General features: G+C 45.4%; 1 protein-coding gene across 9 annotated transcripts in view; it reads right to left on the minus strand.

Annotated features, from left to right (window-relative positions):
• NR4A3 (nuclear receptor subfamily 4 group A member 3) overlaps window positions 1-25,775 on the minus strand; it is a 379,358-nt gene that overhangs the window by 242,303 nt on the left and 111,280 nt on the right. For all 9 annotated transcript variants that reach the window (XM_073587666.1, XM_073587669.1, XM_073587665.1 and 6 more), the window contains one exon: window positions 16,860-16,989. In XM_073587666.1, coding sequence (XP_073443767.1) covers window positions 16,860-16,989 — 130 coding nt within the window. The remainder of the gene's footprint in view (window positions 1-16,859; window positions 16,990-25,775) is intronic.

A 25,775-nucleotide genomic window follows, 5' to 3' on the forward strand; every position in this document is an offset into this window, starting at 1 on the left:
CTCTCCCTGCTGGGGGCAGCGCTGGGTCCCGCTCCATATGTTACAGCTTGTGTCAGTTTGTTCAGTCCCCTGTTATATTAGTATCTTTTGCTTTGCTTCCAGTTCACACCAGACTGCTGATCTAGCGGGGTGAGGTCGTGTGGCCTCAGGTTTTTTGTATATCAGATGTGTTGGATTTTTTAGCATTTTTGCGTGATTGCAGACAGTATCTTTTCTGTCCTGTCCTATCTAGACAGCTTGGGCCCAATTTGCTCAGTCTATTTTCTGCCTATGTTTGTGTCTCATCTTGTCTCACCGACAATATATGTTTGGGGGCTGTCTATTCTTTTGGGGATCTGCTCCGGGACAGTTTATATTTCACCTTTCTGGCTTTAGGCTTAGTTAGTTCTCCGGCTGTGCCGAGGCATCTATGGCATCGTAGGAACGCTCCACGGCTACTGCTAGTTGTGTTGTTAGGATCAGGGGTCTGCAATCTGCTGAGTTACCAACCTCTCTGGCTTCCAGGTGGCTTAGCCTGTTTCTGCAATCCTCCTCGGTGACCCATACAAAACAGAATCACCAGCCAAAACTGTAGACTCTAGGGTACTTTAAAGAAGGAAAGAATTTAAAAAAAAAAAAAAAAAAAAAAGAGTGTCAGAATTTTTTATATTTTTTTTCCTCTTTTTCTCTGGGGCCGTAGGAGGATTTTTTCCTTAATGGAGACTAAGCAATTGTCCGATCGTGTTGAGCAGCTCGCCGCTGAAGTGCGGGGAATTTCTGCCTATCTCGCTCAATCATCTGCTGTAGAACCCTACTCCTGATGTGTTTTCGGGGGATCGGTCAAAATTTTTGAATTTTAAGAATAACTGTAAACTATTTCATGCTTTGAAACCTAATTCATCAGTGAGCTCGGTGCAGCAGGTTAAAATTGTTATCTCCCTGCTGCACGGCGATCCCCAGGATTGGACTTTTTCTCTGACACCTGGAGATCCTATTCTGGCTAATGTAGATGCATTTTTTTAGGCCCTGGGGTTGTTGTATGATGAACCTAATGCTATTGATCAAGCTGAGAAAACCTTATTGGCATTGAACCAGGGTCAGGATGCTGCGGAGTTATATTGCCAGAAGTTCTGAAAGTGGGCGGTCCTTACTAAATGGAATGATGATGCCCTAGCAGCTCTCTTCCGTAAAGGTCTGGCAGAAACCGTAAAAGATGTTATGGTGGGATTTCCTGTCCCCTCTGGTCTTAACGACTCCATGTCATTAGCCATTCAAATTGATCGACATTTACGTGAACGTAAAACTATGAGAGGTGGTGCTGCCTTCTGAACAAATTTCTGAACCCATGCAATGTCATAGGGTTTTGTCTAGGATGCAACGTCAAGAGTTTAGTAGGCGTAATAAGTTATGCTTCTTTTGTGGGGACATCTCTCATGTTACTTCTGTCTGCCCTAAATGAGAAAAATGTTTTGCTCACTCATTTGCCATGGGCAGTGTACAGCCTAAGTTCATGTTGGCAGTTACCTTGATCTGCTCCTTGTCTACATTTTCTGCTAAGGCCTTTGTGGATTCAGGAGCAGCTTTGAATCTGATGGATCTTGACTATGACAAACGTTGTGGTTTCCCCATGGTGCCCCTGCGGACCCCTATTCCTTTGAGGGGGATTGATGCTACCCCTTTGGCGGAGAATAAACCCTAGTTTTGGACCCAGGTGATAATGCGGGTTGCCCCAGACCATCAAGAGAATTGTAAATTTTTGGTGTTGCACAATTTACATGATATTATTGTACTGCGTTTTCCTTGGTTGCAAACCCATAATCCTGTTTTGGATTGGAAATCTGTGTCTGTGGTGATTTGGGGTTGTCAATGTGTTCTTAGTGACGCTCCTGTTTTCTCCACCTCTCCACAGTCTCAAGATGTTACTGACTATTTGGCTGATTTTTCTGATGTATTTAGTGAGAGTAAGTCTGCGTCTTTGCCGCCTCTTAGGAGTTATGACTGCGCAATTGAGTTAATGCCCAGTTGTAAATTTCCCAAGGGTCGGCTTTTCAACGTATCAGTACCTTATATCAAGGAATCGTTGGAGAAGGGTCATATTAGACCATCCTCGTCACCTTTAGGTGCTGGGTTTTTTTTTGTGGCCAAGAAAGATGGTTCATTAAGACCGTGTATTGATTATCGTTCCCTTCACAAGATGACGGTTAAATATCAGTACCCGTTACCTCTGATGTCTGATTTATTCTCCAGAGTTAACAGTGCCTGCTGGTTTACTAAGTTTGACCTCAGGGGGCGTATAATCTTATTCGCATCAAGCACGGGGATGAATGGAAGACGGCGTTTAATATTCCGGAGGGACATTTTGAGTACCTGCTGTTTCCTTTTGGGCTCACTAATGCCCCTTCCGTCTTCCAATCTTTTATGAACAATATTTTCCGGGACCTTGTAGATAAGTTTTTGATCATCTATCTGGATGATATTTTGATCTTTTCCAGGGATTGGGATTCTCATGTGGAACATGTCCAGACTGTGTTCCGGATTTTGAGGGAAAATACTCTGTATGTTAAGGGATCTAAATGTCTTTTAGGTGTACAGAGGATTTAGTTTTTTGGATTCCTTTTGTCCCCCTCTGCTATTGAAATGGGCCCGGCCAAGGTACAGGCCATTTATTATTGGGTTCAGCCCACTTCTCTGAAGGCTCTTCAGAAGTTTTTGGATTTTGCTAATTTCTACCGTAAATATATAAGTAATTTTTCTGGTATTGTTAAACCTCTGACGGATTTGACCAAAAAGGGCGCCGATATGGTGACTTGGTCTCCAGAGGCATTCTCGGCATTTCAGAAGCTTAAGCAGAGATTCACTTCTGCTCCGGTTCTATGGCAACCTGATGTTTCACTCCCTTTTCAGGTGGAGGATAGATGCTTCTGAGATTGGTCCAGGAGCCGTTTTGTCTCAAAGAGATCCGGTAACCTCTAAGATTAATCCCTGTGCCTTCTTTTCTCGAAAATTTTCTCCATCTGAATGTAACTATGACATGGGAAGTCGGGAATTGTTGGCCATGAAGTGGACATTTGAAGAGTGAAGACATTGGTTGGAGGGAGCTAGACATCAAGTTGTGGTCCTCACCGATCACAAGAACTTGATTTATCTTGAATCAGCCAAGCGCTTGAATCCTAGACAGGCTAGGTGGGCCTTGTTTTTCACACGTTTTAATTTTGTGGTCTCCTTTCTTCCGGGCACTAAGAATGTTAAGGCGGATGCCCTTTCTAGGAGTTTCTTTGCGAATTCTCTTGATGTGACCGAGCCTACTACCATTCTAAATGAGGGTATAGTTCTTTCAGCCATCTCTCCAGATTTGAGACGTGCCCTGGAGGAATTTCAGGAGGATAAACCTGAATGATGCCCTATGGGAAAATTGTATGTCCCTGACCAGTGGAGGAAAAGAGTTATGTCTGAAATTCATTGCTCCGCGTTGGCTGGTCATCCAGGTATCTTTGGTGCCAGAGATTTGGTGAGTCGGTCTTTTTGGTGGCCTTCCTTATCTCTTGATGTCAGGAATTTTGTGCAGTCCTGTGGGACTTGTTCTCGGTCCAAGCCCTGTTTTCATGCTAGTGGTTTGTTGATGCCCCTGCCGGTGCCCAGGAGGCCATGGACCATATATCAATGGATTTTATTTCTGATCTCCCTGTCTCTCAGAGAATGACTGTTATTTGGGTGATCTGTGATAGATTTTCTAAGATGGTCCATCTTGTACCACTCCCAAAGCTGCCATCTTCTTCTGAGTTGGTGCCCTTGCTTTTACAACAAGTGGTTCATTTGCACGGGATTCCTGAGAACATTGTATCGGACAGAGGAGTTCAGTTTGTTTCCAGATTTTGGAGAGCTTTTTGTTCCAAACTGTGAATTTAGTTGTCTTTCTCCTCTGCATTTCATCCTCAGACCAATGGGCAGACTCTGCTGATCAGGATGATTGGGTCTCATTTTTGCCCTTGGCCGAATTCGCACTAAACAATAGGGCTAGTTCCACCACTTTGATGTCTCCTTTCTTTTGTAACTTTGGGTTTCATCCTCGATTTTCTTCGGGGCAGGTGGAAGCTTCTGCCCTCCCAAGTGTGGATTCTGTGGTAGAGAGAATGCAGCAGATTTGGGACCAAGTAGTGGATAAGTTCCCCACTCTCAGGAAAAGGCCCAACAGTTTTCCAACCGGCATAGGACCATTGGTCCCCGGTTTAAAGTGGGTGATATGATTTGGTTGTCCTTAAAAAATATTCCCATGAAGGTTGCATCTCCAAAAGACAAGGTTTATTGGACCTTATAAGAGTTTGGAAATCCTTAACCCCGTTTCTTTCCGTTTGGCTCTTCCAGTTACAATTAAGATTCATAACGTTTTTCATAAATATCTGTTGAAAAGGTTTGTGGAGCCAGGAGTGTTAGGTGTCAGGTTCCGGGCGCTGCACAGCGGGAATCCCAAGCCTTGCCACCTTCAGTCTCCCATTCCTCTCCAGCCGCAGTGGAGTCTGCTCAGCAGACTTCACGATCCCAGCGTTCAGCCCATACCAGCATTGTGGGTTCAGTTGCTACTGCCACCTCTGGTTCAGTTATGGCAATGCAACCTGGCCAGCAGCAAAAGTCTTTCCTTTGGCCCACTGAGCATGCTCATGAGACGATCTCCCATTGGGGATCGAGTCACATGCTCAGGTCCTTCTCCTGTTCCGATTGGTCCATCTGGAGCATCAGGAAGGTCCCGGAAGCGCACAACTGTAAAAAGTCCGCATGGCTGCTCGGCCATGCGCTAGTATCGACTCTAGTTGCTATATGTGTGGATGATGACGGATGCATGTACCTGGTGAATGACTCATTAAAATTCCCCTCCCTTTGATATTACGTATGTGGTTAGGGAATTGGTTGCAGAGTCAGCGTCAGCCAGTGGCTAGCCATAGGCCACAAGTGCTCGTCACTTCCCAGCACTAGCGTCCGATGGTGTCGCCTGCCATAGGGCACCATCGTACCATGACAGAGTCTGTCGCTTCGCGGCAGTCGGTTTCTGTTAGCGGCATTCGCAGCTGCGATGCCACACGCTCGGTAGGTCTAGAGGGACGCTGGTCCTATGTCCTGGGGCCAGAGTGCTGTGACCATATACTGAGCGGTCTTCTCCCCGAGCGCTGTGAGTGTGAACAGGCTCGGCATTTGTGTTAGTGTCAGTGTGGCTCTGTGAGGTAACAGAGTTTGCCCTGCGCACACCGGGTGACGTTTAGCCCATGTGTTATACTGCCATATTGAGCATCCGCCATTACTTAGCAGCAGCATACCAACTCTGCACGGTGGACCCCGGGTGGCGAACGCGCCCACTATTATTTTATAATTTGGTGCGTTCCGCCAGCCCTAACATTATACTAGCGCCAGGGTCTGGCTAGTAATGGCGGATAAGCAGCACCTAATGCAGGTTGGTGGCTCTCGAGCGTTCAACCTCAGCTGCGAATGTTACTGCGGCCGCTGCTCAGGCAGCCACTGAGGCTGTCTCCCATGTTCCTACGTCCATCCCTGCACCGACGTTATCCCACCCCCCGCTGCCCGAGAAGTTCTCTGGCGATAGTGCCTCCCGCAGGGGATTCGTGAGCCAGTGTGCTATTCAGCTTGAGCTGCTGGCCGCGCGATTTCCCTCTGAGCGGGCTAAGGTCGGATTCATTGTGTCCCTTGTGGCTGTCAGGGCTCTGGAGTGGGCCACCCCACTGTGGGAGCGTGGTGACCCCGTGGTCCAGGGAGCCTCGCAGTTCCTAGCCTCTCTGAAGCAGGTCCTTCTGGGACCACGGGTCGCACACAATACCGCGCTCCATCTGTTGGCCTTGACACAGGGTTCGTTCCCGGTCAATCAGTATGCCATTCGGTTTCGGACACTGGCTTCCGAGCTGGAATGGTCAGACAATACTCTAATACCAATTTTTTGGAGGGGTTTGGCTGACCACGTTAAGGAAGCTCTGGCCACTCGGGATGTTCCCTGCACTCTGGAGGAGCTCATTACCAGCTCCAACCGTATTAATCTCCTCTTCTTAGAGCGAGGGTTGGAGTGCTCCCAGTCCAGACAGAGGTTTAGGTTGGCTCCAACATTCTCCAAACCTCTGGAGTCTCCCGACTGAGCGTTCGAGTCATCGGCAGTTAGGGAGGTGCCTCACACGGGCTCTAAGTTCCGCCCAGATCGAACCTCCATAGCTCACACTCACTGCCGAAAGTCTGGTCACCTTGCCAATAGGTGCCCACAGCGTTCAGAGAGACGCCTGCGTCTAGTGGCAACAGCAGGAGGGTTACAAGACACCACACCGTTTTCCTCCAAGCTAACCTTTAAGGGGGGTGTTGGAGTTCGGCTCCTCTCCTCTGGCAGTGGAGGTTTGCGTAGATTCTGGAGCGGAGAGTAAATTTATGTCCTCAGCCTTGCCGCTCCAGCACGCAGTCCCCTTGGTTATGCTAACTCAGCCGGTCACCATCAGGGTGGTGAACGGTTCAACATTACCCTCGCAAATTAACCATGAGACTGCTCCATTAAAACTCTCACTGCTTCCGTCCCATCACGAGACAGTGTCGCTCTTTATTACGCCCGAGGGCATCGACCAGGTCCTCCTAGGAGTTCCCTGGTTGTGTTGCCACTCTCCCCTTGCATTGTCAGTGACCAAGGATAATTATCTGTCACAACTTGTGCAGGGCCCAACTAGAGGGACAGCCCTTCTGGACTTAATTTTAAGCAACAGGCCAGATAGAATAACATAAGTACGAGTCGATGGGCACCTAGGGAACAGTGACCACAATATAATACAATTCCACTTGTCCTTCAGTAAGGTGCCCTGGAAGGGGGTTATGAAAACGCTGAATTTCAGGAAAGCAAAGTTTGATCACCTTAGAGAGGACCTTCGCCGAATTGATTGGGACAATGTTCTCAAAAATAGGAGCACAGAAAATAAATGGGAAATATTTATATCAGTTTTACACACCCACTGCGAGCTAGCCATACCGTACAGAAATAAAAGGGCTAGAAACAGGAGAACACCAATGTGGCTAAATAAGGATGTAAAAAGGGCAATAAATAACAAGAACAAGGCATTTAGGAAGCTAAAACAAGAAGGTAATGAAGAAGCATTAAAAAGTTATAGAGGAAAAAATAAAATGTGTAAAAAACAAATACATTTAGCAAAAGTGGAAACTGAGAGACTCAGTGCTAAGGAAAGTAAAACAAACCCCAAACTATTCTTTAATTATATAAACAGTAAAAAGATTAAAATTCATGGTGTTGGCCCTTTAAAGAACAATGAGGGTGAAATCATAGAGAGCAATGTTGGAAAAGCAAATGTTTTAAATACTTTTTTCTCAACAGTGTTCACACAGGAAAAGGATTTGCCAGGGGAAATGCAGAGTGATAATGTAAACTCCCCATTAAGTATTACCTGCCTAACCCAGGAAGAAGTGCAGAACCGCCTTAGTAAGATTAAAATTGACAAATCACCAGGCCCTGATGGCATTCACCCTCGGGTATTAAGGGAGTTAAGTAATGTGATAGACAGGCCTCTATTCCTTATATTTAAAGACTCTATAGAAACAGGGTCTGTTCATTTTGATTGGCGGCAAGCAAATGTGGTATGTTGTGAGTTCATTTTCTGGTCCATTCATGCCAATAGATTGGTTTGTGCTTTTCACTGGGCCCATCCTGATCGGCTTGGTGGCGTGGATGAGGGTTCGGTGACCCCTCAAGGGGGGGTACTGTTGTGAGTTCATTTTCTGGTCCACCAGTTGTGAGTTCTCCTGCCAGGCTCCCTCTAGTGGTAACAGGAGGTAGTGAGCCTGATTTAATCAGTAGAGATCTGCCACCTGATAATGAGGATGACAATTGGACCTCAGGAATCTCAGACTGGATTTAAGAAAGCCAATGCCCAATTCTGGTGCTGGTGATTCCTTCTGCTTGTCAGGTCTTGGTTTTCAGCTCTGTTCCAGTCATCTAAAGCTAAGTTTTTCTGCTAATGTTCACACTTGATTTTGTTGGTCTATTCAGTTTTTTGTGTGGTCAGCCAGCCCCGGCTGGAGCTGTGCTGAATTTCCACTCTTATTTATCTGTATTTGCCAATTTGCTTTTTGTCCCTTATTAGATTGACTTCTTTTTGCTCTGTCTCAGAATATTTCAGAGTGCTGATATAGTGGGAGAAGTCTAATGACTTCAGAGTTAATTTTGCTATCAGAAGTGTTGGACATTATTTTTGTACGGTTTTTTGCAGATTGCAGACAGTGTCTTTCCTTTCCTATCCTTTCTAGTTAGTTTTGACCCAATCGTTTGCTCAGCCTATTTTCCTGCCTGTGTTTGTGCTTTCATCTTGTTTCACCGTCAATACATGTATGGGGGCTGTCTTTCATTTGGGGTCTGCTCTGGGGCAGTTAGTTTTCCCCTTTTCTTGCTTCAGGCTTATTTAGTTCTCCGGCTGTGACGAAGCGTTTAGGTTCATCGTAGGAACGCTCCACGGCTGCTGCTATTTGTGTGGTTAGGATCAGGGATCTGCAATCTGCATAGTTACCAACCTCTCTGAATTTTTTTCTGTGACTTAGCTTGTTTTGTTTTTTTTTCTCCTCGGTGACCCATTCATAACAGTGGTACCAATATTCAAAAAGGGGTGTAAAAGGGAACCTGGAAACTAGGCCGGTAAGCTTAACATCTGTTGTGGGTAAAATTTTTGAAGGGATTCTAAGGGATACCATTATAGAATATCTCAATGTTAATAAATGTTTAACTCAATATCAACATGGATTTATGAAGGATCGCTCCTGTCAAACTAACCTGATCAGCTTCTATGAGGATGTAAGCTCTCAAATGGACCAAGGAGAATCATTGGATGTCATTTATCTCGACTTCTCTTAAGCATTTGACACTGTCCCACATAAAAGATTGGTAAGTAAGATGAGAAAGCTTGGGCTAGGGGAAAATGTGTGTAGATGGGTAGGTAGCTGGCTTAGTGATAGAAAACAAAGAGTGGTTATTAATGGTGCGTACTCAGATTGGGCCAGGGTTACTAGTGGGGTACCACAGGGTTCTGTATTGAGCCCCCTACTATTTAACATTTATTAATGATCTAGTGGATGGCTTACACAGTAAAATATCAGTATTTGCAGATGATACAAAACTATGTAAGGTAGTTAACACAAAGGAGGACAGTTTGCAACTACAGACAGATTTGAGTAAATTAGAGAATTGGGCTGAAAAATGGCAGATGAGGTTTAACACAGATAAGTGTAAGGTTATGCACATGGGAAGGAGAAACAGATGCTATAATTACTTACTAAATGGGAAACTGCTGAGGAAATCAGACATGGAAAAAGACTTAGGCATCTTAGTCAATAAGAAGCTAAATTTGAGTGCCCAGTGTCAGGCAGCTGTCACCAAAGCAAATAGGGTGATGGAATGCATTAGAAGAGGTCTGGGGGCACGAGATGAAAACATAATTCTCCCTCTGTACAAATCACTCGTCAGACCACACTTGGAGTATTGTGTGCAATTTTGGACGCCAGTGCTTAACAAAGACATTACTGTACTTGAAAGGGTTCAAAGACAGGCTACTAAAATGATAAATGGAGTTGGTTCACTACAATACCCAGAAAGGTTATCAAAATTAGGTCTAGTTACTCTAGAAAAGAGAAGACTTAGGGGAGACTTAATATATATATGTACAAGTATATCAGAGGGCAATACAGACATCTCTCCAATGAACTGTTTGTACCAAGGACTGTGACAAGAACAAGGGGGCATTCTCTTCATTTGGAGGAAAGACAATTTCTGCACCAGCATAGAAGAGGGTTCTTCACAGTAAGAGCAGTGAGGCCCTGGAATTCTCTTCCTGAGGAAGTGGTGATGGCCAACTCACTGAATGAATTTAAGAAAGGAATGGATGCTTTTCTTGTGAGTAACAGTATAGAAGGTTACAAATAACAGAATATTATAGGAAGATGGTTGACCCTGTTTAGGGGGAAGGAATTTTTTCCCTATGGAGAAAATTGGCTTCTACTATGTGGGTTTTTTTGCCTTCCCCAGGATCAACAATGCAGAACAGCTGCACTAAAAATAGGCTGAACTAGATGGACATAAGGTCTTCCTTCTGCCTTCAAAACTATGTTACTATGTTACTATATAGAGTGGTCCTTGAGGAGAATACTGGGTTGGAGCAAGTCCTGTGAGGATAGGTGTGTGAAGGACCGCTTTCAGATAGCCTCCACCAAGGACCTCGCGGATCTCTCCGCACTCCCAAGTCACTACCAGCAATACGTGGACGTGTTCTCGAAGAAGTCCGCCGAGACCCTTCGCCCCATCGCCCCTACGACTGTCCTATAGACCTCTTGCCAGGCGCGGAACCTCCTCGAGGTCGTGTATATCCTCTGTCCCTTCCATAGACGGAGGCCATGTCCCAGTACATCCGTGAGAACCTGGCAAGGGGGTTTATTAGGAAGTCGGTGTCACCAGCGGGGGCAGGATTCTTCTTTGTACAGAAGAAGAGTGGAGAGCTGCGCCCGTGCATTGATTACAGAGGTCTCAATGCAATAACTGTCAAAAACAAATACCCTCTTCCCCTGATCTCTGTGTTGTTCGACAGGTTGCGTGGGGCCCGGATCTTCACTAAGCTAGACCTATGAGAGTCTTACAACCTGATCCGCATACACAAAGGGGACGAGTGGAAGACAGCCTTTAATACCAGGGATGGCCATTATGAGTATCTGGTCATGCCCTTCGGCCTCTGTAACGCCCCAGCTATCTTCCAGGACTTCGTAAATGGTGTCTTTCATGATATGCTCTCCACCTCGGTGGTGGTCTATCTTGATGACATCATCTTCTCTCCAGATTTGGCCTCTCACCGGAGAGACGTCTGCAAGGTCTTCGACCGCTTGCGGGCGAATTCTCTCTTCGCCAAGTTGGAGAAGTGCCAGTTTGACCAGTTTCCTGGGCTATATCATCTCAGCCCAGGGGTTGGCTATGGATCCTGCCAAATTGCAGTCGGTAATGGACTGGCAGGAACCCCATTCTCTTAAAGCGGTTCAGCGCTTTTTGGGGTTCATTAATTACTACCGTCAGTTCATTCCCCACTTCTCCACACTGGTAGCTCCTTTGGTCGCCCTCACCAAAAAGCGAGCCAATCCCAAGGTTTGGTCAGAACAGGTCTCCGTGGCCTTCTAGTCTCTTTAGACCCATTTTGCTGGCGCTCCTATCCTCCACCATCCCGATGTGGATAAACCCTTTATCCTAGAGGTGGATGCCTCGTCCGTTGGTGCAGGAGCAGTCCTTTTCCAGAAGGATGCTCAAGGTCGGAAGCATCCCTGCTTCTTCTCAAAGACCTTCGCATCGGCGGAGAGAAACTACTCCATCGGAGACAGGGCTGGCAATGAAGTTGGCCTTTTCCGAGTGGAGACATCTCCTGGAGGGAGCCCAGTTTCCCTTTCAGGTGTACACCAACCATAAAAACCTGGTCTATTTACAAACGGCCCAGCGCTTGAACTCTCGCCAAGCTAGGTGGTCGCTCTTCTTCTCCTGCTTCCGCTTCACCTTGCACTATCTGTCCGTTGAGAGGAACATCCAGGCTGATGCTCTCTCTCGCTCGATAGCGTCAGAGGAGGAGGCTGAGCCTCGGCTTATTGTCCCCTCTGAGAGCCTGAAGAACGTGGCTCCGATTGCCCTCGAGTCAGTGCCACCGTGCAAGACCTTTGCTCCTCCCCGGCTGTGGCCAGAGGTTCTTGTGTGGGCGCACGCGTCCAGGGTGGGTGGTGACTTTGGTAATAAGCGGACCACGGAACTCCTGGCAAGGACTTATTGGTGGCCGCACATGGCTCGGGACACGAGAGAATACATTCAGGCATGCGTCTCTTGTGTTCGAAACATGTCCTCTAGGCAGAGGCCGGTTGGGTTACTGTACCTTTTGCCGGTGGCAGACAGACCCTGGGATATGGTTGGCATGGATTTTGAGGTCGGCCTGCACAAATCCAGTGGCAGCACGGTCATCTAGGTGGTCACCGATCATTTTTCTAAAATGGTGCACCTGGTGCCACTCACGCGGCTGCCTGCCTTCTGCCCGTGGTCTCGCCGCGCTGTTCATAAACCATGTATTTCGCTTGCACGGTATGCCAGACAAGATAGTTAGTGACCGAGGTCCCCAATTTGCGTCTCAGTTTTGGAGGGAGCTCTGCAGTCTACTCAGTATTGAGCTAAATTTGTCCTCCGCTTATCATCCCGAGCCGAACGGGTTGGTTGAGAGAGCTAACCAAACTCTGCTCACTTACCTGCAACATTTTGTCTCGGCGAGGCAGGATGACTGGGCATCCTTACTACCGTGGGCAGAATTTGCCCTGAATAATGCAGTGGCTGATTCCACTGGTCAGACTCCATTCCTCGTTAATTACGGCTAGCATCCGCGTGTCCCCGTCCCGATGCCAGTGTCTTCCACTGATTCCAGGGTGGCAGACTGGGCAGTGGAGGCAGACTGTGGCAGTGGAGGCTACAACCTTTGGGATCGCACTCAGGATGCCATTCGAACCTCTAAGGAGAGAATGAGGGCGTCCGCCGACACGCATCAGCGTCCCACTCTGACTTTTGCCCCTGGCGACTTGGTGTGGCTCTCTGCCTGAAATATCAGGCTGCTGGCCAAGTCCACCAAGTTTGCACCACGATACATTGGTCCCTTCAAGGTCAACCCTGTGGTCTATCGCTTGGCTCTTCCTCCCCACTTGGCCATTTCTAACACCTTTCACGTGTCCCTCCACTTGTCCCGGTTTTCCGAGTCATCTGCCAGGACATCTGACCTGTCTTTGGACGAGTTTGAGGTAAATGCCATCGTGGGTTGTAGGGTGGTGCGTGGCAAAAATTTTTATTTGGTGGACTGGAAGGGTCATGGTCCTGAGGCTCGGCCCTGGGAGCCAGTGGAGAATATCCACGCTCCGCTCCTTATTGCAGCATTTGAGCGCAGCGAGGCTCAGAGGGGAGGAGGCCCTAGGAGGGGGGGTAATGTTAGGTGTCGGGTTCCGGGCACTGCACAGCGGGAATCCCGAGCCTTGCCACCTTCAGTCTCCCATTCCTCTCCAGCCGCAGTGGAGTCTGCTCAGCAGACTTCATGATCCCAGCATTCAGCCCACACCAGCATTGTGGGTTCAGTTGCTACTGCCACCTCTGGTTCAGTTATGGCAATGCAACCTGGCCAGCAGCAAAAGACTCCAGAGGCTGTCTTTCCTTCGGCCCACTGAGCATGCTCATGAGACGATCTCCCATTGGGGATCGGGAGTCACAGGCTCAGGTCCTTCTCCTGTTCCGATTGGTCCATCTGGAGCATCAGGAAGGTCCCGGAAGCGCACGGCTATAAAAGGTCCGCATGGCCGCTCGGCCATGCTCTAGTATAGACTCTAGTTGCTATATGTGTGGAAGATGATCATGCATGCACCTGGTGAATGACTCATTAAAATTCCCCTCCCTTTGATATTACATATGTGGTTAGGGAATTGGTTGCAGAGTCAGCATCAGCCAGTGGCTAGCCATAGGCCACAAGTGCTCGTCACTTCCCAGCACTAGCGTCCGTTGGTGTCGCCTGCCATAGGGCACCATCGTACCACAGCAGGCACTGTCGCTTCGCGGCAGTCGGTTTCTGTTAGCGGCATTCGCATCTGCGACGCCACACGCTCGGTAGGTCTAGAGGGACACTGGTCCTATGTCCTGGGGCCAGAGTCCTGTGACCATATACCGAGCGGTCTTCTCCCCGAGCGCTGTGAGTGTGAACAGGCTTGGCATTTGTGTATTAGCGTTAGTGTGGCTCTGTGAGATAACAGAGTTCGCCCAGCGCACACCTGGTGACGTTTAACCCGTGTGTGTTACACCGCCATATTGAGCGTCTACCATTACTTAGCAGCAGCATACCAACTCTGCACGGTGGACCCTGGGCGGCGAACGTGCCTAGTATTATTTTAAAATTTGGTGCATTCCGCCAGCCCTAACAAGTAGTTCCCATGGCGGCGCCCCCTGACCGTGTACTGGTTAAGGGTAATTTGAAGTATGAGGTAGAGAAGATATTGGATTCTCGTCTGCCTAGACGGAGACTTCAGTACTTGGTCAAGTGGAAAGGTTATGGCCAGGAGGATAATTCCTGTGTATCTGCTTCTGACATCCATGCCAAGAGATTGATTTCTGCCTTTTTTGCCACCTGACGATGATTGGGACTCTGGGATTACTGGCTGGGAGCATAAAAGTGAGCAGGCTTCCCTTAGTGGTTGCTGGTGATTTCCTCCTTGTGCATTTGGAGTTCTTCTGTCTCCTGCCTGATTTGCATGGTTCAGTTAAGTGATTCTTTTGCTAATCCTTTGCATCTAATCTGGTTGTGCCTTTTTTTGCTTTCTGCTTTGTTGCAAGGGTTCAGCGTACTCCCTGCTGGGGGCAGCGCTGGGCCCCACTCCATATGTTACAGCTTGTGTCAGTTTGTTCAGTCCCCTGTTATATTAGTATCTTTTGCTTTGCTTCCAGTTCACACCAGAGTGCTGATCTAGCAGGGGTGATGTTGTGTGGCCTCAGGTTTTTTGTATATCAGATGTGTTGGATTTTTTAGGGTTTTTGCGTGATTGCAAACATTATCTTTTCTGTCCTATCTAGACAGCTTGGGCCCCACCATTTGCTAAGTCTATTTTCTGCCTATGTTTGTGTCTCATCTTGTCTCACCGACAATATATGCTTGGGGGCTGTCTATTCCTTTGGGGATCTGCTCAGGGGCAGTTTAGATTTCACCTTTCTGGCTTTAGGTTTAGTTATTTCTCCGGCTGTGCCGAGGCGTCTAGGGCATCGTAGGAACGCTCCACGGCTATTGCTAGTTGTGTTGTTATGATCAGGGGTCTGCAATCCACTGAGTTACCAACCTCTCTTGTTCCTGGTGGCTTAGCCTGTTTCTGCCACCCTCCTCGGTGACCCGTTCATAACAGGGATCCCCGGTATGGAATTTAGGACCGTTCCACTCAGCGCTCTGGTTCTGACCCTAGGCCTCTCTTAAAGGGATCCCCAGTATGGAAGTTAGGACTGTTCCACTCAGCGATCTGGTTCTGACCCCATGTTGACAGGATGATGTGGCATATTAGGGGTAGCAGTCCGGTGGCTCTGACAGGATGATGTGGGTTATTAGGTGTAGTTGTCTGGTGGCTCTGACGGGATGATGTGGGATATTAGGGGTAGTAGTTCGGTGGCTCTGACAGGATGATGTGGGATATTAGGGGTAGTAGTCCAGTGGCTCTGGCTGATGGGATTATGTGGGATATTAGGGGTAGTATTCGGGTGGCTCTGACGGGATGATGTCAGATATTAGGGGTAGTTTTCTGGTGGCTCTGGCTGTTGGGATGATGTGGGATATTAGTGGTAGTAGTCCAGTAGCTCTGGCTGACAGGATAATGTGGGATATTAGGGGTAGTAGTCTGGTGGCTCTGACAGGATGATGTGGGTTATTAGGTGTAGTTGTCTGGTGGCTCTGACGGGATGATGTGGGATATTAGGGGTAGTAGTTCGGTGGCTCTGACAGGATGATGTGGGATATAAGGGGTAGTAGTCCAGTGGCTCTGGCTGACGGGATTATGTGGGATATTAGGGGTAGTATTCGGGTGGCTCTGACGGGATGATGTCAGATATTAGGGGTAGTTTTCTGGTGGCTCTGGCTGTTGGGATGATGTGGGATATTAGGGGTAGTAGCCGGTGGTTCTGATGGGATGATGTGGGATATTAGGGGTAGTTGTCTGGTGGCTCTGGCTGTCGGGATGATGTGGAATATTAGGGGTAGTAGTCCGGTGGCTCTGGCTGACGGAATGATGTGGAATATTATAGTGAATGTGGCTATGCGGAGTGGGCGGGGGTCTACACCCAGCTTTATTTATATATATATATATATATATATATATATATATATATATATATAATCATTATAATTTGTTATAACTAACCATAGTTAGTTACTATGCTTGGGCAATGCCACGCTCTTTAGCTGGTAAATAATAAAATTCAAGTAATTGTAAATTTAAGTTAAATTCGAAACGCATGTAGGGGAGGCAGGTGGGGATCCAGGTTTCCATTCCTCATGTGAGTTTGGCACATGGGCTATATAGATATAATTTTGGCAATTTGAACTATTGGCACACTTGCACTTTATAATGATCCCATATATTTGAAACTCCTTGCACTAGCAGATAATGTTTTGGGTCTATTATTAGAGTCCCACTGATTTTCCCTATATCCCTTTTCGGTCTTAGTACTGCCTTTCTTTCATGGTCCTGGCTTTTTTCTATATATGGATGATTAGCTGGATAAAATTGGCTATTATGATTTATTACCACTATTGCACTTTATATTTAATTATTATCCTAATCTATCAAGACTTCTGATCTGTATTTATTATATGATTGACTATCTATATGGAATTGGAATAACTTAAATTTACAATAACTTGAATTTTATTATTTATTCATTGACATGGATTGTTATGTACACACCTGGTAGAAATTCCCCCTTTATTGTCCTGCTTGGTTTGTGGTACTTTAATTTAATTTACTGTATTGATTTTCTTGGTATAATTAATAAAATATTTGATTGTTTAAAAAAATCATGATCTCATTTTTTGGGGGGAACTTATAAAGGTAATTTGGTGTTATATATCCTAATAGAGCAACAATAACATTTTATTATGTTATGACTTCAGAATGCAGAGAACATTTTCATGCTCGTGACTTAAGTTTAGTTTTTAATCTATCTTTACTATAAAATACTAATATCAGTAAGAATATAACTGCAATACAAATCTAAAATGAAGATGATCTCATTATAATACAGACTGTGGTGCAAACAGCTTAATAACATTTCAGGGAACTCTTACCTTCCTTAACCATGCCAACATTTAGACATTTCTGAAATCTGCAATACTGACATCGATTTCTCCGTCTTTTGTCCACAGGGCAGCTTTTATTTGCCAAACACACATATTTTGCATTTTTTTGTACTGTCCGCTGAGAATAATAGAAAACACAATGCTATTCTAATTGATGTAGAAGCAGGAGACGCTAACAAAACAAGGCATTCAATTTACTACTTAATAAGCAAGCAATGCAATTTGTATTATTAGATCAAATTAATTTCTCAATACAGTAGCCTGCAGACAGATAAAATGTATGAGGCCTAGAGGCAGTCAGTGACATTAACAAGAATAAGTCTGATGGAAGTCATTGGAACTATAAATGTAAAACATGAAATTGTTCATGATCACATACTATACCATGACATTAGAAAGTCAAAACTTATACTTATAAACCTTTCCTTTGGAGATCCACTGGCAAAATGGCATGATTTGTGTTCATGGAAGTACACTGTATTTTCAGCCTATATGCACGCATTATGCAATGCCTATATACAGTTGGGTCCAGAAGTATTTGTATAGTCGCACTGGTAACCAATCCTGAAAAATGTCATTTACCTGCAGTCATACTACTAATCTTCAAGTTTATGGCATTTTAAAAATGTGGCAGCCTAACTGGATGCTCAGCTGAAGGGAGAACATGAAGTTATATTCTCCCTGCAGCTGCTCGGTTCCAGTCATCTGCGCACAGTTGGGTACAGAAAGCTCTCTGCACTCTGTATATAGTGAGCAGACTGTAATCACGCCCACTGCTTTTTCATTGACATCCTGCTCAGCATACAAGATATAGAGCAGGATGTCATTCTAGGAGCAGGAGGGAGCGATTGCAGCAGGTTTACTTTATATAGACTGCTGACTGCTCATAGCCCCAGTGAATGACTGACAGCAGAATTTCAATTCATTTTCTCCCGAAACATATGTTTAAAACTATATTTACCTATGCATTAGTACTATGGCTGCAGATACAGCAAATACTTTTTTATTGTTTTGTATGACAAGTTCCCTTAAAGCCTCTATCTGCCAGAACAAAGGATTTGCACCAAAGCCAATAAGATGTAATTCATATGCATATCTGCAGCTTTAATTCAGGAGGTATTGTAAAAATATTGCATTAATCAATTAGGAATTACAAAGGTGCTCGAAAGTTTGTGAACCCTTCAGAATTCTCCCAATTTCTGCAAAAATTTGACCTAAAACTACATCAGAGTTCTTAAAGAGGTTGTGCTACAATAAAGAATACATTTAATCAAGCACAAAAGATGGAAATAAATGGTTTTGTAATTTACAGTTATTAACATTTTTCTCTGTTCAAAAGTTAACAACCTTTGACGTCCGTCCTACCAGTGGCCAATCAGCTGGCCGAGCATGCATAGTTCCTGTCATCATAAAAAAGTTCCCGCACCTCCCCACCCCGTGTTCACAATGTATGAGAGATGCTCCCTGCTCTCACACAGGTCTGACAGCATGCGCAGAATGCAGATTGCTGAGAAGCACGGAAGGGTGTGCAGTGATCCTTCCCCCTACGCTCACAGAGGGAAAGATCACAGTGAGTGCAATTGCAGAAAGACGCTTACTGTACTCACAAACTCTGAAAGTGCGCATGTGAAGCAGAACGATCTCACCCAGATGTCAGAGTTGTGTGAGCGCAGGGGCAAAGATCTCTGCACACGCTTCCACGCTTCTCAGCAATCTGCATTCTGCGCACGCTGTCAGACCTGGGAGCAGGGAACATATCACATACATTGATGTGCGCGTGGATATCAGTGTTACATGTCAGAGCTCTGATATGCGCAGTTTGGAATTGCTTTTTTTTACTGCCTTCTTCTTTCTGAATGGCTCACACGTCACTCAACCACAGCACTTCCTTCTCCTCATCACCGCCCACCACCTGAAGCTGCCTATACGCCCGTGATAATCCTAACTAGTATGTCAATCATGGCGCTCCTGTTTTTACACATCTTGCCCTCCTTTTCTCTTGATTGACAACTACTTAAAGACTGAATGACTGGTATTTGTCTAACTTCCCCTGACGAAGCTACACTCAGCAGCGATACGCGTGGGGCTCCCCACACTGCCTTGTCCTGGGACCTTCCTTCCCTGATGACCTGGCTCCTGACACTCCATGCTGGACTGCTCTCTAGGGTGATTTTATTATCACATCACTCTTTATCTGTATACTTTGGTACATATATATTCTTTACCTATTGCACCATCCTTCAGTCCAGCCTCCCTTTTTTATAAGTGGTCTGATTCTTTGCTCCCTCTCTCATAGGGCTACTTACAGTGCCCTTTGGCCTTTATGAGGCCTTTTGGAGTAAGCGTCTGTGTGGTACTCTCCCTATCCTTCTAGTGGATGGTCACGTTGCTCCCTCCCTTACAGGGCTACTTACAGTGCCCCCTGGCTTTTCTTAAGGCTGTTTGGAGTGAGTGTCTGTGTGTCATCGTCTTTCTGGGGACGCCAAGATTTGCGGCCGGTGGGTTATGCCTTATGTAATATCATATACATTTAGGCTAGCATGTTGCATATTTAACCATGTGGTTTTTATCCATTAGCATCTATTGTTAGATCCATTTGGGACAATTGGGGGTGTGTTTTGCCTTTTAAATGTTTTTATTGCATGCATTTTTTCTATCTTTTCAACAAAATTTATATATGTTTACTTACATATCTTTATTGTCCTGGATGTGCACCTCATATGCTGGGTTCTCTTTTCTTTTTTGAGGATTACTATGCAACTATCAAGCTCAGGTCAGGAGAGCCGACAGCCAGTACGATTCTCGCATGAGAAATACGGCAGTGTGTCTCTGGCCTTACAGAGAGAAAAACGCTAGCTGGCATTCTTCAAAACACGAAAAGTTGTTATTTTTTATATGGAGCATAATTTTCAATAACTGTAAATCACAAAATCTTTTATTTCCACATTTTCTGCTTAGTTACAGTGGGGGGATATAAGTATTTGATCCTTTCCTGATTTTATAAGTTTGCCCACTGACAAAGACATGAACAGTATATAATTTTAAGGGTAGAATAATCTTTACATTGAGAAATAGAATATCAAAAATAAAATTCAGAGAATCACATTGTATAAATTATATAAATTTATTTGCATTTTGCAGTGAGAAATAAGTATGTGATCCCTCTGGCAAACAAGACTTAATACATGGTGACAAAACCCTTGATGGCAAGCACAGCAGTCAGACGTTGTTTGTAGTTGATGATGAGGTTTGCGCACATGTCAGGAGGAATTTTGATGCACTCCTCTTTGCAGATCATCTCTAAATCATTAAGATTTTGAGGCTGTCTCTTGGCAACTCAGAGCTTCAACTCCTTCCATAAGTTATCTATGGTATTAAGGTCTTGAGACTGGCTAGGTCACTCCATGACCTTAATGTGCTTCTTTTTGAGCCACTCCTTTGTTGCCTTGGCTGTATGTTTTAGGTCATTGTCTCGATGGAAGATCCAGCCACAACTCATTTTTAATATCCTGGTGGAGGGAAGGACATTAAATCACATAGGATTATCACTCAAGATTTTACTGTACATGGCTTCATCAATTCTCCCACTGATGCGGTGAAGTAGTCCTGTGCCCTTAGCAGAGGAAAATCCCCAAAACATGTTTCCACCTCCATGCTTGACAGTGGGGACGATGTTCTTTGGGTCATAGGCAGCATTTCTCTTCCTCCAAACATGGCAATTTGAGTTAATGCCAAAGAGCTAAATTTTTGCCTCATCTGATCACAGCACCTTCTCCCAATCACTCACAGAATCATCCAGGTTTTCATTGGCAAACTTCAGGCTGTGTGCATATGTACAGAATTGCCACAGATTTTATGCGTTTTTGCAGCGTTTTTTCGCCACGAAAAACACTGCGAAGATGCATGCAAAAAGCAACCCATTGAATTCAATGGCATTCTGCACATGCTGTGCTAATGCTGCGTATCTTTCAGCAGCGGAATAGCATCGAGGAAAAATACGCAGCATGCTCATTCTTTTTGCAGAATCGCGGGGATTCCGCACACATAGGAATGCATTGTTCCGCTTACTTTCCGCATGTGGCTATGCCCAACATGCACAAAGTAAGCGGAAAATGTGCGGATGGTACCCAGGGTCTGGAGAAGAGGAGCCCTGGGTACCATATCCCTGTTAAAAAAAAAAGAATTAAAATAAAAAATCGTGATATTCTCACCTTCCGGCGTCCCCAGGCCTCAGCGACGCTCCCTGCAAGTCCCGTTCCCAGCAATGCCTTGCGACAATGACCTGTGATGACGTAGCTGTCTCGCATGATGCTACGTCATCTGGGGTCATTGTCGCATGGCATCGCTGGGAACGGGACTTGCCGACAGCATCGCGAGGATCGGGAAGGCTGCGGGGGAAGCCGGAAGGTGATAACACAATTTTTTTTTTTTTTTTTTTATTATTTTTAACATATCTTTTTACTACTGAAGCTGCATAGGCAGCCTCATAGTAAAAAGTTGGTCACACTTGTCAAACACTATGTTTGACGAGTGTGACCAACCTGTCAATCAGTTTTCCAAGAGATGCTACAGATCGCTTGGAAAATGCTAGCATTCTGCAAGCGAATTACACTTGCAAAACGCTAGTTTTTCACGGGAATTCCGCATGTGTATTTCCCGTGGCAAGGAGTTGCAGAATTGCCGTGGAAATTTCCGCAGCAATTCCGCACGTGTGCATATAGCCTCAGACAGGCCTGCACATGTGACTTCTTGAGCAGGGGGACCTTGCAAACACTGCAGGATTGTAAACCTTTAACCTTTAAGGCGTAATGTGTTACCAATGGTTTTCTTGGCGACTGTGGTCCCAGCTGCCTTGAGATCATTAACAAGTTCCCCCTGTGTAGTTTTAGGCTGATCTCTCACCTTCCTCATGATCAAGGACAGCCCACGAGGTGAGATTTTGCATGGTGCCCCAAATCGATGTCAATTGACAGTCATTTTGCATTTCTTCCATTTTCTTACTATTGAACCAACAGTTGTCTCCTTCTCAACCAGCACCTTACGTATGGTTTTGTAGCCCATTCCAGTTTTGTGCAGGTCTATGATCTTGTCCCTAACATCCTTAGAAAGCTTTTTGGTCTTGCCCATGTTGTAAAGGTTAGAGTCTGACTGATTAATTGAGTCTGTGGACAGGAGTCTTTTATAAAGGTGACAATGTAAGACAGCTATCTTTAATGCAGGTAATGAGTTGATTAGGAGCGTCTAGGGGTTGGTAGGGGATCAAATACTTATTTGTCACTGCAAAATTATTTTATAATCTATAATTTTTATAATTTATAATTTTATATTTATATTTATGGTAAATTTATATAATCTTATATAATGTATACAAAGTGATTTTCTGGATTTTATTATATTTAAAATTATAGACTGTTCATGTCTTTGTCAGTGGGCAATCTTACAAAATCAGCAAGAAATCAAATACTTATTTCCCCACTTTCTGACCAGTGTCACTTTATGAGATTATAACTCTGGAATGCTTCAACGGACCTCGTTGATTCTTAGAATGCATTTTTGTGACATATTGTACTTCATGGTAGTGTAAAAATTTCTTCGGTATGACTTGCGTTTATTTGTGAAAAAAAAATAATAATAAATTTTATTTCTATAGCGCCGACATATTCCGCAGCACTTTACATTTCAGAGGGGATTTGTACAGACAATAGACATTACAGCATAACAATAATCACATAGATTATAACAAATACCAAGAGGAATGAGGGCCCTGCTCGCAAGCTTACAGTCTATGAGGAAAGAGGTAGACACGAAAGGTGGGTGGTAACAGTTGCCCTGATTGTATGGACCAGCCATAATGTTAAGTGTGTGACAGTACAGACACAGAGGGCTAATGAATGCATAAAGCATGCGGGAACATGATGCGGGAAACCTGGTTATGGTAAAACTTTTGGCTGTGCCACACAGGGATAGATTAGGTTAATGAGTTGAGGCGATAGGCCAGTCTGAATAAATGCGTTTTCAGGGCACGCTTAAAATTGTGGGGATTGGGGACTAATCGTATTGACCTGGGAAGTGCAGTACAAAGAATTGGCGCAACACGTGTAAAGTCTTGGAGACGGGAGTGGGAGGTTATGATTATTGGGAATGCTAACCTCAGGCCATCAGCAGAACGGAGGGCGCGGGTAGGATGGTATACTGAAACAAGGGAGGAGATGTAGGGTGGAGCTGAGCTATGGAGGACTTTGTGGGTGAGGGTAATAAGTTTATACTGAATTCTGGAGTGGATGGGTAGCCAGTGTAATGACTGGCACAAGGTAGAGGCATCGGTGTAACGATTGGTGAGGAATATGATCCTGGCTGCAGCATTCAAGACAGATTGGAGAGGGGAGAGTTTGGTAAGAGGGAGACCGATTAGAAGAGAGTTACAATAGTCGAGACGAGAATGAATAAGAGACACAGTAAGAGTTTTTGCAGAGTCAAAAGTAAGAAAAGGTTGAATTCTAGAAATGTTTTTGAGGTGCAGATGACAAGAGCGAGCCAGTGATCGAATGTGGGGGGCAAAGGAAAGCTCGGAGTCAAGTATGACCCCAAGACAGCGGGCATGTTGCTGGGGAGGTAATAGTGGAACCAAACACAGAAATGGCAATGTCGGGTATAGGTACATTAGTAGAGGGAGGAAACACGAGGAGGTCAGTCTTTGACAGGTTCAGTTTCAGATATAGTGAGGACATGATGTTAACACAGCGCTTAGACAATCGTGGGTGTTTTCTAGAAAGGATGGTGTGAGGTCACAAGAAGCGTATAATTGGGTGTCATCAGCATAGAGATGGTACTGGAAATCAAATCTGATTGTTTGACCAATAGCGGCAGTGTACAAGGAGAAGAGGAGGGGGCCTAGAAACGATCCTTGAGGAACCCCAACAGTAAGGTGAAGGTGAGAGGAGGAGGAACCGGCAAAAGATACAGCAAAGGAGCGGTCAGAGAGATAGGAGGAGAACCAGGAGAGAATGGTGTCCTTGAGGCCATTGGAACGAGCATAGTGAGGAGGAGCTGATGATCCACGGTGTCAAATACTGCAGAGAGATCCAAGAGAATTAGCATGGAGTAATGACCATTTGATTTAGCTGTTAGTAGATTATTAGAGGCTTTAGTGAGGGCAGTTTCAGTAGAGTGTAAAGAGCGGAAACCGGATGGATGGGAGAGGGTCGAGAAGAGAGTTATCAAAGAGATAGCGGATAAGACAGGAGTGGACCAGGCGTTCCAGGAGTTTAGAGATGAAGGGAAGATTAGAGACAGGTCTATAGTTAGCGGCACAGTTTTGGTCGAGGGATGGTTTTTTAAGTAGTGGATGTATGATGGCATGCTTAAATGAGGAGGGAAAGATACCAGAAGAGAGAGAGAGGTTAAATATTTTAGTTAGGTGAGGGGTGACAGCAGGGGAAAGGTGTTGTGAGTTCATTCTCTAGTTCACCAGTTGTGAGTTCCCCTTCTGGACTCCCTCTGGTGGTGACGGGAGGTGGTGCGGCTGGTTTGATCGGTGGAGATCTGCCACCTGAGAATGAGGATGACGATTGGATCTCAGGATTCTCAGACTGGATTTAAGACAGCCGACGCCCTATTCAGTTGCTGGTGATTCCTTCTGGCTTGTCAGCTCTTGGTTTTCAGCTCTGTTCCAGTCATCTAAAGCTAAGTTTTTCTGCTAAATGTTCACACTTGATTTTGTTGGTCTATTCAGTTTTTTGTGTGGTCTGCCAGCCCCGGCTGGGGGCTGAGCTGAATTTCCACTCTTATTTATCAGTATTTTGCCAATTGGCTTTTTGTCCCTTACTAGTTCAGTCTCTTTTTGCTCTGTCTCAGAATATTTCAGAGTGCTGATACAGTGGGAGAAGTCTAGTGACTTCAGGGTTTATTTTGCTATCAAAAGTGTTGGACATTATTTTTGTAGAGTTTTTTTGCAGGTTGCAGACAGTGTCTTCCCTTTCCTTTCCTGTCTAGTTAGTTTGGGCCCCATCATTTGCTCAGCCTATTTTCCTGCCTGTGTTTGTGCCTTCATCTTGTTTCACTGCCAATACATGTGTGGGGGCTGTCTATTCCTTTGGGGTCTGCTCTGGGGCAGTTAGTTTTCCCTTTTCTTGCTTTAGGCTTATGTAGTCCTCCGGCCGTGACGAGGCGTCTAGGTACATCGTAGGCACGCTACACGGCTACTGCTAGTTGTGTGGTAAGATCAGGGATCTGCAATCTGCATAGTTACCAACCTCTCTGGTTTTCTGTGGCTTAGCTTGTTTTGCTTTTTTTCTCCTCGGTGACCCATTCATAACAGAAAGGGACTGGAGGAGATGTGACGGAAATGGGTCACTGATGCAAGTGGTTGTGCGAGAAGATGCAAGGAGCCTGCTTACTTCTTCTTCTGTGACTGGTTCAAAATCAGAGAGTGAGCTAGATGCAGTGGGGGAGGGAGGACAGTGCATGGTATGAGGTGATTGGGAGATAATTTCCTGTCGAATCTGGTCAATTTTTTTTTTAAGTAATTGGCCTGATCGTCAGCTCAGAGCTCCGTGGTTGGGGCCTGTACTCTTGGGTTGAGCAGAGAATGAAAAGTGTCAAAGAGACGTTTCGGGTTATTGGACAGTGAGGTGATGAGGGTGTTGAAATAGCTTTGTTTGGAGAGGTGAAGGGCAGTGTTGTATGTTCTAAGCATAAACATATAATTGATGAAATCTTCGTGTAGATTGGATTTTCTCCACAGACGGTCGGCGCACCTGGAGCACCGCTGCAGGACACGTGTTTGCAGGGTGTGCCAGGGTTGTCGCCGTCTGTGTTGTGGTATTCTATTAATAGGGGGTGCATATTCATCCAGGGCACTTTGAAGTGTTTCATTGTAATGCTTCAATGCAGAATCAGGACATG

The sequence above is a fragment of the Dendrobates tinctorius genome, unplaced genomic scaffold (genome assembly GCF_039654945.1).
Source record: "Dendrobates tinctorius isolate UK_male_01 unplaced genomic scaffold, ASM3965494v1 ptg000102l, whole genome shotgun sequence".
In the NCBI taxonomy this organism is placed as follows: Eukaryota; Metazoa; Chordata; class Amphibia; order Anura; family Dendrobatidae; genus Dendrobates; species Dendrobates tinctorius.